Source organism: Heterodontus francisci, chromosome 1 (assembly GCF_036365525.1).
Source record: "Heterodontus francisci isolate sHetFra1 chromosome 1, sHetFra1.hap1, whole genome shotgun sequence".
In the NCBI taxonomy this organism is placed as follows: Eukaryota; Metazoa; Chordata; class Chondrichthyes; order Heterodontiformes; family Heterodontidae; genus Heterodontus; species Heterodontus francisci.
Genome location: NC_090371.1, coordinates 278,614,376 through 278,627,646, shown reverse-complemented (window position 1 = coordinate 278,627,646; position 13,271 = coordinate 278,614,376). Strand labels below are relative to the sequence as shown.

At 44.8% G+C, this 13,271-nt stretch overlaps 1 protein-coding gene across 2 annotated transcripts in view; it reads right to left on the bottom strand.

Moving 5' to 3' along the window:
- grid2 (glutamate receptor, ionotropic, delta 2) overlaps nucleotides 1-13,271 on the bottom strand; it is an 894,599-nt gene that overhangs the window by 252,859 nt on the left and 628,469 nt on the right. The window contains exon 5 of one of the 2 annotated variants that reach the window (XM_068045980.1): nucleotides 3,157-3,210. The exons of the other annotated variant lie outside the window; for it this stretch is intronic. Within the exon in view, the coding sequence (XP_067902081.1) occupies nucleotides 3,157-3,210 (54 nt within the window). The remainder of the gene's footprint in view (nucleotides 1-3,156; nucleotides 3,211-13,271) is intronic. 2 annotated transcript variants of the gene reach the window in all.

Sequence of the window (13,271 nt, the reverse complement as noted above, 5' to 3'; positions counted from 1 at the left end):
TTGAAGACTAAACTCCAGGACACTTATGAGCAACCCAGGATAAAGATCATAGAACCATTAAAAAAAAACACGTATTATTTTGTTTCTTTAAACACTTACGGCACAGTGGCGCAGTGGTTAGCACCGCAGCCTCACAGCTCCAGTGACCCGGGTTCAATTCCGGGTACTGCCTGTGTGGAGTTTGCAAGTTCTCCCTGTGTTTGCGTGGGTTTCCTCCGGGTGCTCCGGTTTCCTCCCACATGCCAAAGACTTGCAGGTTGATAGGTAAATTGGCCATTAGCAATTGCCCCTAGTGTAGGTAGGTGGTAGGGAAATATAGGGACAGGTGGGGATGTGGTAGGAATATGGGATTAGTGTAGGATTAGTATAAATGGGTGGTTGATGGTCGGCACAGACTCGGTGGGCCGAAGGGCCTATTTCAGTGCTGTATCTCTAAAACTAAACTAAAAACTTACGTTTATCGGTGCTAAAACTATTGGAGATGGTGAAAAAGGCTGTTTGACTGACAGTCAAAAATCGTCTAATCAGGTAACTAAGTGTCTGTTCGCTTACCAATTGGTGTGGGAGGACAGTGAGGATGTTCGTGCTGGGAGACCAATGGCAGGAGCGTGGGGTGGGATGTCATGTGATGAAACCTCCAGGAAGACGAGCAACCAGAGTTGGCAACACTAACTTCACCTCTCCTCAATTATTAGCTTCCCTCATAGAAAGTTTTTGTGCCTAGAACAGCCAGGTTACTCCATTTGGGGAAATGTGGAAGAATTCTGTTATATAGTGCTTACAAATTAAAGGGGGAAAAAATGAACCCCAATAATTGATGGCATCGGAACCTCATTGCGACACTGGGGATGGTGAATTTATTATTTGAGCATTTCATGTCGATAGGAACTATTGCCATTAATTTCCTTTGAGGTGCTGCTCCTCTGTCTCTGTAAATTTGCTGGGAGTAGCCTTGAGAAAATTCCCAGGCGATATTTGAAATGGAGTGGGGAGGAGGAGGCAGTAATCAATCTCTGCTCAACTGAGGTAAAATTCAGAGACGAATTGCTTCTGGCATTGAACCTTGCTTGACGGGAACATAGACGCGAGACTCTGATGTGCTGATCTGTGTGCCCGATTCGCTGCACTGCAATTATTGTGTCACTGAATTCAATTAGTGCCTCATTGGGTTTACCCTTGCCAGTCAATAGAGGCTTTTAAAAATTTGTTACTATCATAGGTAGTACTCAGCATTTGTTGGTGAGCGGGGCTTTGCAGATCTGCCACAAGGCTCAAGGGGTTGAATGGCCTACTCCAGTTCCTATGTTCCTATGACTTCATAACTTAGGCGTAAAAATACATAGTGGAATTTTAAAGAAAGGTTTGTGTTCTGTTGAGGCAAAAAGAATCATTTGTCTATAGTTCTGGGCACCGCATCATGGTTCTAATGAGAGGTCATCAACCTAAAATGTTAAATCTTGTTTCTCTCTTCACAGGTGCTACCTGACCTGCTGAGTATTTCCAGCATTTCCGGCTTTTATTTTACATGAAAAATCATAGGGGCATTAAAAAGGCATTAAATTTACTTTCAACAGCTTTGCTCATTATTTCTAAAAATTATTGGAGATCATGCGAGATTGGGGAAGAAAGGCGACTTGACTGGGCGGGCTGTTGCAGATGGAACGTCATGTGATCAAACCTCCAGGCAAATGTCAAACCAGAGTTGGCAACTCAGGTAGAGTCCTTGATTGGGCAGGTTGTACCTGGAGTGCAGTTGGAGTGAGAACAACGATCAAAGCAGTTTCTTTCACTTCTCCACTTTGCTACAATAATTCTTGCATTTTGTGACCATCAGAAAATTAATGGGAACATCCATAAATGTTGCAACGTCGTCTGGAAGTGTAATCAGGCTGCTCTTTGTGGATGTGTATAGTCTGTTAAATATATATTCAGCATTGATACAGTTAAATTTCCTGTCAGTCTACTACACATACTCTGTCCTCCAGAAAACAATTAATTTGGCAGGAATTATTTGTGCCTGCACAAAATGCTGAGCATTAAAATTTTAGTCTTCTTTTAAAAATGCTTCAATTTTAGTTTAGTCCCCTATTGCAGGAGTGCCACATTCCCATCTATAAACGATTGGCCTCTACCAAAGTCACTTTACCTCTGCCTCTTGGGAAATGTACACAATCTGCCTGAGCTGGCTCATCGGAGGATATTCTCTCAATCACCTGCAGTGGCATCTAGCATGGTACAGCCTAGTTTGAGAAACTGGGGTGGGGGGCAGTGAGGAAAAGGGGCGAAGTTGGTGATAACCTGTATCCAGCCATTCTACACAGATGGCAGACTGCTAATGCACTGCGGCATTGAGGAGTCCAACTGTTCTAAATACAATGAAAACATTCTGAACATTGAATGGTCAAATATTACACTGGCTCTTAATGGTTTGCGGCAGTGAAATCTGGTCAATGAGGAAGAAACGAGCAGCTCAATTGGTTCTTGAGCTCTTTTGAACTGCATCAAGCTACAGGCAGTAAAACAGATCTCCAATCTTACTATATTCACCTCAATATTATATTTTTACATGTATTAATAGAAATAAGCTCTGAGTCAGGCAGCTGTGAGGTACACTTGCTCCTTAAAGCCCTTGCATTTTGTTTTTTTAACAGTTGAGTGCTGATATAAAAAAAATGACAGTGTCTCTTTAAAACAAGCGCAGTGACTCAACCCAAACAGACAAAAGCTTTCTAAAGATGAATTCCAGGCGACAAGAAGTTTTGCCAAGGAACCAAAGCATAAATGAAACTGAGAAAGACTGCTGTGACGTATTCATTAGGCTAACAAAAGGGGACCTGTATTTCAAATAAGAAACCCGCAGTACATACTCTCAGGCAGGAGGGCACGCCAAGACAGCTCAGCAGGGTGGCACTGCCAATCATCTTGCCCAAGGATTATAAAATATAATTCTCATTCTATTTGTATCCACTAAATTCCATGGTATCCCTTTAACTTTGCAGGAGATAACAGGAATCATTAACAAGCAGTGGGGACTTGGGGCTCTTCACATATTCCTGTCTTTGTACTGTTGGGATAAAAAGTAATTATAATATCTATTGCTACGTGGCAAAACTTCAGTCGAATTTTATTGCATTCCCCCCACACACGAACAATTACCTCATTTATGAAGATCCAGTGACAGTCAAAAGCCACTAGATTGGAGTCAACAACCTGTGAAGTGGAAAGGACCAGTCTGTCATTCATATAGTCATTCCATAGAAATGCCATTTGATACAAGCAGCCAGAGCTGGAAGGCCTACTGCGGTGCCTCGGTGTTTTTCAACAAATCTCCGACATTTTATTCCTTCCAAGCAAAGTGCTCATCTTAAAAAGGAGCCCCTATGTTCATTGGCTCTGAGAAAATACAAGACGCTGTTCAGTGCTTTGTTGCTTTTTTATCTCCAACTCTGGCAGTTGATTTTTATTTTTAAAACACCACTGAAGGCGTTCCAACTCGAAAGCCAGCTGACACGCTGTATGAGCTGAATGGCAAGCATTTTATTTTTTTATCTTCAGACTTCATTAAAATAAAAAAGAGGCAACAATTCAAACAGCACCGCTTCCGAAAACACAGCAGAAATACGACTTGTGTCATGTTTGGCTTAACATTCTTGTTCTCAGCTGTAACAACACTCCCGACAGTGATAGTGGTAACTTGGGGAGGATCCTTCTCGATCTCCAACTGTAGTTTGTAGTTGAGAGTGACCTGTTTCCATGATCCTAAAGTCATCACCTGCAAACCACTCACATTGTTTTGCATTTCAACAACAACTTGCATTTATATATCGCCTTTGATGTAGTAAAACGTCCCAAGAATTTACAGCACAGAAACAGGCCATTCAGCCCAACTAGTCTATGCTGGTGTTTATGCTTCTCTCAAGCCTCCTCCCATTCTATTTACTTCATCTCACCCAATCATTTCAGCCACGTGACCATGCTCTTAATTCCTTTCCCTATACAAATGAAGAGTTAATGACCACTAACATCACCTGAGGTCTCATGAGATTCTGAAAGCTTTGCATGCATTAAGACAGTCCAATAACAGGTATCGTACTGTATATTGTACGTGGAGCCTGCACCAGTGAGCCAGCACAACAGGCCGTGTATGCAGCTGAATACCGTCTTTATGCTGCTGCAACAAGCTTTTAGCTGCATCGACACTAGATTATAAAAGAGACACTCCAGTTTCTGTTAAAGACTCTTTGTTGCTCGGCGCTCTCAAACTATTAATAAAAAGCATTGTTACTCTCTGGATTTGCTTGTCAACACAAGATTACATTCTGATTTTATCTGATGTGTTTGCCTTAGTGCAATAGTAGCTATTTATTCTATGTTTTGCTCAGTGTCCATTCTTCACTCTTTTCATAGATTTATCATGACCTTTTATAAGGCAAATTAAATTTTAACAATGCTTTGGAATTGTGCAATATATGAATCTAGATTATTGTTTGTCCCATTTTAAAGCCCCCCCGTATTATTTTATGTTAGAATACCAGCCTCCCGACCTTGTGGGGTCAGAGCAGGGGGGCCCGGAAAATACCTCCGGGAGAGGCCCGCCACGGGCCTCAACGCTGGGAAACCCCCGCCCCATATTACCGGTGGTGGCCCCTAATTAAAATACGTTAATGTATATTAGATGAATAAATGCTTACTTTTCACAACGGCCGTCCCACGCCGATATTCCGGCTGGTTGCCGGAAATCCTGCGCCTTTGGATCTCCGAACAGAACACTGCTGGGGAGGGTAGAAGAATGAGGTTTTCAGGGCGGGGGGGGGGAGGTGGGGTGGAGTGGGGAATATTTCCTATTGGTTGCGGGGGATGGTGGGAAGGCGCTGAGGGTCACAGGTCATAAAGGTCGGCGGGGGAAAATTTGGGATCCGAATAAAAGTATTTTTTTGGGGGCGGGGGCAGAGGGCAATTTATCTATAGATTACTCATTGCGGTGGGGGGTGGGAGAAGGGATTCAAAGTTGTATTGATATTTTATTTTTATTACCCGGAGACCGGAACCTTTAAAACTTTAAATCCAACTGAAGGCCCTGAAGTCCTTTAAAAAGGACGCTGGCGCCTGCGCGGTGGTGCCGGACGCTGTTGCCGGGGATGGAGCGCCCGCCCCCTCTATGTCATCGGGGGTGGGCAGTCCGCCTCCTCCATGGAAATGAGCCGCCACGCGAAGTACCAGGGTGGCTCTGTGGCGCACACCTCACGCGTGTGCCATGTCAGTTTGGAAGGTCGCCGCCGAGATTGGCGATAAGCTATAAAAATTCAGCCCATAATGTGAATGAATGCTGACAAAGACTACAGCCATTTTAGTGGAACCTAGTGGGGAATTTTATGCTGGATTCAGGGGTCTCGACGTCAGGGGGTGGGGGGGGGGGGGGAGGTGGGAAACCGCACCGAGATCCCCGTGTCGCCTTTTCTATGGAACACCTGCCAAATTTAGTGCTAATCAGTCACTGAACTGGACAGTGGCGGGCCCTCCATAGGATTTAGGACCCCGTCGCAGGAAGTCCCGGCCTTGCAGAGCTGCTGGCCAATCAGAGGCCGTCTGCTACAGCGCCACCACAGAGGCAGTGGCTGCTGCATTAGCTGCACCTACCAGAGGCCGAGGAATGTCGCTGGAGGCAGACCACGGGTAGGTCAGGATGGGAAGGGTGTCCCGGGGTGGGGGTCAGTTGGTGACACAGTGGGTCAGCAGTAAAGGCAGGGTGTGTTCCACAGCGGGGCCCTGCCCCCTTCCCACTGCTGGGTCCTTTGTTCAGGCACTAAGTGCTTTTGAATGAGGGTCCCCCTACCCCCTGGAGTTGGGAAGCAGATGGCATGGTTTTTCGTGTCGCGTCTCCCATGCGGCAACAGGGCCGCACGCCGCACGGGTGATTATGGCTATGGTGAAAAGAGGCCCTTAATTAGGGGTTAATTAAGGGTCTCAATTGGCTGTGGGGCGGGAAAGGCATTCACAGGCCTTCCCGCTCTGGAATACATTTTGACGGAGGCGGGGTCCCTCCCGCCACCATCCCACCTGATTTTATGCTCTCCTCGTCTCCAAACCCACGGTGGGAGAGAGCATAAAATTCCACCCCTGAAGTCAGAAACATGGCCTGGCTGTTTTCAGTTAACAAGTCCACATCCCTGATTACTGACCTTTAGAATTTTACTGCAGATAGATCCAATCCTGAAGTAAGTTTACAAATTTAGATTTCCAATAAAAATGCAGCATATTTTAGCACAATACCAACTGCATGGCAAGATAGTCTAGACATATTGGCAATTCCAATTCCAAAATGGCAGTACTGGTGGTACAAAGCAATGCTCCAGTCAACAAGTAGGAACACAGGAACAGGACTTGGCCATTTATCCCCTTGAGCCTGTTTCACCATTTAATGGGATCATGGTTGACCTGTGACCTAACTCCACACTCCCGCCTATGTCCGTATCTCTTGATAGATTTTTGTTAACAAAATTAATCTCAATTTTGAAATTAATAATTGATCTAGCATCAATTGCCATTTGTGGAAGAGAGTTCCTGACTTCTACCATTGTTTGCATGAAGAACTGTTTGCTAACTTCACTCTGAAATTCTTATTTTTAGGCTATGCCCCCTAGTCCTAGACTCCCAACCAGTGGAAATAGTTTCTCTCTATCTACTCTCTCTGTTCCCCTTAATACCTTGAAAACTTTGATCAAATCACCCCTTAACCTTCTAAATTCCAGGGAATCCAACCCTAGTTTCTGCTTTACATGTTTTACAAATTCATATCAGTTAAGGGAGTAAACTCTAGAGATTAATATTTTAATGATGGTCATTGGGATAGGCAGTTCCTTCGACAATGAAATGTGTAGGTTCAGTGCTTTACCACACTCCTTTGAGATTTCTTTTATGTTCCCTGAAGGCACGTCAGTAAAATACCCCTGAGGAAGATTTTGAGAAAACATCACAACATATCCAAATAGCACTGCATTCTCATAGTTACTTTTTATGGTAGCATCATAAGTTTGAATGAACTAGGCGCAGAAGTTCCATTGAAGTGGAGAGGAGATCGGGGTGTTGGGGGGTGGGGGTTGACCAAAGTATCCTCCCGATCCCCTGCTATAACTTTGAAAAGAGATTGATGGAGCTCCTGAAGAAATGGGGTCAATGACTGTAAATAGCAGAAAACCTCACTCCCCATCACATCGTGTGCACCACACCCCGGGCCCCTAACATTGGTTCCGTTATCTCTAACTCCAGGACAGTGCACAACCCTCAAGGAAATTCAGGACCTTTAACCTCTGATATATGAAAGTGCTTACATTATAGTACTTAACATTGTCCCAGCTACTTCACAATCAATGAATTGCACTTAAGTTTGCCTCGACTACCCTGCTCAAAGTTCATTCCAAGAGTTGATTTATTTTTGCATCAAATGGAAGTTCCCAATTTACTCTTAAATTTGCCCTTCACCAGTTTCAATCTATGCCCTCTTGTTCTGCTGTTGAAATCATATTCTAGAATTACCCTTTCTGTGCCTTCCATTCTTCTCGAAGTCCTCCTTTCAGTTGCCTCCTTTTAATGATTAAAAAAGCAAAGGTTCTCTATTCTTTCCTGATAAATCAATTGTTTGACAATCAGACTTCTGGATCTACCCTGCACCACATACTGGACGTCATCTTCAGGGTTTCAGTCACTTTGAAGTTCCTTGAAACCCCACCTTCTCTGCCACTGTAACTTTGCTCGAAACCCTGGCTGTTTCCACTACACTTCTTGCCATGGTGTAGGGGTAGCTTTAAGGCAATTTCTGGCCAATGTGTTTCCCTTGATCCTTCTTGACTAAATCTTCATATGGTACTAAAATTACAGTTTACTGAGAAAACTGTTGCTGATGCTTGTACAGTATTCAGATCTATTTGCAATTCCCTACATAATGAAGCAGTCCATGCATCAAGCAGCAAGACCCAGCCAACATTAACACTTGGGCTAAAAAGTGGCAAGTAACATTTATGCCATGGAACTTCCAGGTAATACCCACCTCCAACAAGAGAGAGGCTAACCACTCCAATTGGAATTTAATGGCATTATCATCATTAAGTCCTCACCATCAACATCCTGCGGGTCACTATTGACCAGAAACTTAACTGAACCAGCTACATATATACTGTGGCTGCAAGAGCAAGTCAGAGGCTGGGAATTCTGTGGCGAGTAACTTGCCCTCTGACTCCCCAAAGCCTGTCCACCACCTACAAGTCAGGAGTGTGATGGAATACTCTCCACTTGCCTGGATGAGTGCAGCTCCAACAACACTCAAGAAGCTCGACACCATCCAAGGGAAAGCAGTCCACTTGATCTGCACCCCATCCGCTATCTTAAACATTCACTCGCTCCACCACCAGCACACAATGGCAGCAGTACGTACCATCTACAAGATGCACTGCAGCAACTCGCCAAGGCTCCTTTAACAGCCCCTTTCAAATCTGCAATCTCTACCATGGGAACATCACCACCTGCAAATTTCCCGCCATTCTGACTTGAAACTATATCAGCCATTCCTTCACTGTCGCTGGGTCAATACTTGGAACCCCCTCCCTAACAGTACTGTGGGTGTAGCTTCACCACAAGCACCACCGTGGTAAACTCACTATTATTCATCGCCATCTCCTCTCAAGGGATGTTAAGGATAATGTGAGCCATGGCTCAGTTGTCAGCAACCTTCCCTTTGAGTCAGAAGGTTCAATATCTGGCCAATATATGTTCCTCAATCAACATCACAAAAACAGATTATCTGATTATCACTTTACCACTTGCTGTGCACAAATTGGCTGCCATGTCTCCTACATTACAACAGTGACTACACTTGAAAAGTACTTCATTAGCTGTAAAGTGCTTTCGGATGTGCTGAGGTCATGAGGTGCTATATAAATGCAAGTCTTTCTTTCTTGCCAGCCACACCCACATCCCATGCATGAATTTTTAAAAATCCCTCTAGTCAGTTGAGTATTGTCTGCACTTCTGACCAATTTGCATTAAATTTATTAGTCCACTGACCCACTGATTCCTACCCTTCTGCCAACTTCTATTTACTTTGATCTTGAAATTTCATAACATCAATATTATGTGCCAGCCTTTTATGCAGAACATAACTAAAGGCTTTCTGGATATTCAGCTACATTCTATATTGAGGCTTTCCCTACCAGTTCTCTTGATATGTCATTAAATCAGCATTACTCATAGAATTTACAGCACAGAAACAGGCTATTTGACCCAAATGGTACATGCCAGTGCTTATGCTCCTTACAAGCCTTCTCCCACCATATAACTCTTTCTGCATATTTTTCTGTCTCTTTCTCAATGATGTACATAGGAATATAGGAACAGTAGGAGCTCCTTGAACCTATGCCGCTATTCAATGAGATCATGGCAGATCTGTGATCTAACTCCATAATTACTTATCTAGCTTTCCCTGAAAAGGATCTATGCTATTCGCCTCAGACATTCCATATGGTAGCAAGTTCCACTTTCTAAGCACTTGGGTAATGCAGTTTGTTCATTGGATTTATTAGTAACTATCTTATAATTATAACCCCTTTCCATTCTCAAGATGTGCCAGCAGCTTTTTATAAAAGTTAAATTCAAATTCTGCAAAGGCCAAGTGGGATTTGAACTCACATTCTATTAGATTATTAATACAGGCCTGTGCATGACTTATCCATTAATATAACCAGGTCACTACCATACCAATTTTTGCTAAATGGTTGGTAGCAGCATGCCAAACACAGGATCTGTTAATCTGGAAAAGATGTACACTGGGGTCAAGGGGTCTTCCGAAAGGTATTTTTCAATTACAAGGTTTGCTGCATTTGACAAAAGATAATTATTGTTTCTATTTATCTCAACAGACTGGTTACTCAATGAACAGGGTGACAAAACTCAACTGGAAGTAAACAATCATTTAGTCTGACAGAGAGTTAAAACCTTTCCCAGGGTGGTTCTACCCTTTCAGAAATGCTTCACTCCATAGTGTGTACTCTGCGATAATGTCATGTACCACACGTAAAATCCGTGTGGAGGTGGGCGAAGACCCATAAGTGGCCGTTAATTGGCAACTTAAGGGCCTTGATTGGCCTGGGGCAGGTGGCCCATTTTTCGATCACCCCCCTCCCCCGGCCCATGTAAAGTGGGGTGGAGGCGGGACCGGGTCGGGAAGGCCTCCCAGAGCCTCCCGCTCCATCTTACGCACCTGCCTGTCACCATCCGGCTCATTGGGGAGGTGTAAAATTCTGGCCAATGAGTTGAAAGTGCAGAAGCTAAGAACCCACTATTCAGAAAATGCTTTAAACCAATTCTCTTTTTGAAAATGCTAGGAATATAAAAGATCATTAAAAAAAATATATATATACTTTCTCTCCCTTCTATATCGACCCAATGCAACATTATTTTCCTGACAAAGAGAATGGGTTAGTCATTCACTCCCACTCCTATGCCTATGCTGCCCTTGAGTTGGGATGTTTTACACACATAACCACAGTACTAAAGGATTCATTCTATCACCTTTCCGCTCTCCCTGTGAGGAAGTGCCTAACACATTGCGTGTTTAACCTTGTTCACTCTGCAGCGATCAGGGGCTCAAGTTGTGACAAACTGCAGGTGCACGCCCGTGACCTACTGTCCTACTGCTTAGCGCAACAATAATAACTTACATTGATATAGCACCTTTAATGCGGTAATATGTCCCAAGGTGCTTCACAGCAACGTAATCAGACGAAATTGGCACCCAGCCCAAGGGATAGACTGAAAGGGATATTCAGGGTAGATGCAGTTAAGATGGTTCCCCTGGTTGGGGAGTCTATAACCAGGGGACGCAAATTGAAAATAAGGGGGAAGCCACTTAGGACAGAGATGAGGAGAAATTTCTTTACTCAGAAGGTTTACTCAGTGAATCTTTGGAATTCTCTACCCCACAGAGCTGTGGAAGCTCAGTCATTGAGTATGTTTAAAGTAGAGATTGACAGATTTCTAAGTACCAAAGACATAAAGGGATATGGCGATAGTGTGGGAAGAAGGCATTGAAGTGGTTGATCAGCCATGAACATATTGAATGATGGAGCAGACTTGATGGGCTGAATGGCCTACTCCGGTTCCTATGTTCTATATGTTCCTATGAGACATTGGTTGGGATCCTACCAGCACGCCATGTGTCCTGATGTTAGGACCAAAAGCCGCTCCTGAGCCCACGCGGGCAAATAGCGGGACTGTGGCTCCAAGTAAGAGGCCGCTACGGGGCTTCGCTAAGCTGTCGGTCCAATAAGAGGGACAGTAGCTCTGCAGCCTCAGCAGCACCACTGATAGAGGTCAAAAGAACATAAGAAATAGAGCAGGAGTAGACCATACAGCCCCTCGAGCCTGCTCCACCATTCAATACAATCATGGCTGATCTTTTGCCTCAACTCCACTTTCCCGCCCACTCCCCATATTCCTTGATTCCCTGAGAGATCAAAAATCTGTCAATCTCAGCAGGCTCGAGGGGCCGGACGGCCTACTCCTGCTCCTAGTTCTTATGATCTTAAATGTATGCAACGATGGAGCATCCCGAACCATCTGGGATAGAGAATTTCAAAGATTCACAACCTACTCAGTAAAGAAATTTCTCCTCATTTTGTTCCTAAATGATTGACCCCTTATCCTGAGACCATTCCCCCAGCCAGGGGAAACAACCACTCAGTGTCTACCCTATCAAGACCCTTCAAGTGTCTTATATGTTTGAATGAGATTTTAATGAGCTCTTTTATGTTGTCTGATGCAACATAAATGAGATGTGTGGAGTACAGTTGTTTGAAGATCTCAAACAGGTTTATTTACAGTAGACTATTATATACAGTACAGAGCTAACTACTTAGAGCACATTACTCTGGGTGTTACAGTTGCAGAGTGTCTCAGGCTTAGAGTCACATGACTGCATCCTGGTACTTAGCTCATAAGCATACTTAGATCATAAAAGGACATCACTCTTAAACACAATCATGCAACATCCCCCTTCTTTCCAAAGATAAGTCTCATATCTCTTATGTTTGGCCTCCTTGTCTCGAGAGACAATGGGTAAGCGCCTGGAGGTGGTCAGTGGTTTGTGGAGCAGCACCTGGAGTGGCTATAAAGGCCAATTCTAGAGTGACAGACTCTTCCACAGGCGCTGCAGATAAAATTGGTTGTCGGGGCTGTTACACAGTTGGCTCTCCCCTTGCAATTCTGCCTTTTTTCCTGCCAACTGCTAAGTCTCTTCCGACTTGCCATTCTTTAGCCCCGCCTTTATGACTGTCCGCCAACTCTGGCGATCGCTGGCAACTGACTCCCACAACTTGTGGTCAATGTTGCAGGACTTCATGTCCCGTTTGGAGATGTCTTTAAAGCGGAGACATGGAAGGCCGGTGGGCCCGACACCAGTGACGAGCTCACTGTACAAAGTGTCCTTGGGGATCCTGCCACCTTCCATGCGACTCACATGGCCAAGCTAGCTCAGGCGCCGCTGGCTCAGTAGGGTGTATATGCTGGGGATGTTGGCCGCCTCGAGGACTTCTGTGTCGGAGATCCGGTCCTGCCACCTGATGCCAAGGATTCTCCGGAGGCAGCGAAGATGGAATGAGTTGAGACGTCGCTCTTGGCTGACATACGTTGTCCAGCCTCGCTGCCTTAGTGCAAGGTACTGAGGACACAGGCTTGATACAGTTGGACTTTTGTGTTCCGTGTCAGTGCGTCATTTTCCCACACCCTCTTGGCCAGTCTGGAAATAGCAGCGGACGCCTTTCCCGCATGCTTGTTGATTTCTGCATCGAGAGACAGGTTACTGGTGATAGTCGAGCCTAGGTAGGTGAACTCTTGAACAACTTCTGAAAGATGCCACCTCATGCACTACTACAGTGAAGCTGACGATCTGGAATGCTTTCCTGTGTCTCAAAATGGATGACTGGCTGAACACATTACTAGGGGTCACATTACTAACCTTGTAAGTAAACTGGTTTAGTTAGAAATAGTGTTGGAAGATGGCGGCTTGGTCCGGTGCTGGGATCTGAGAGAGCTCAAACTCCTGCTGCTCGTTTAATGCCGGATCCGTTATGCGGTCACGTCGGAGCCAGAGCCACAGTGCCCGGACTGGGGCGACAAGAAGCGCATACCAATGGCCCAGCGAGGTCTCGGCCCCCTCTGCTGGTCTCGTGCGGAAAATCCTTGATCGGATCCCGGGAGAAGAAGCTCCACATTGCAGCCGGCCA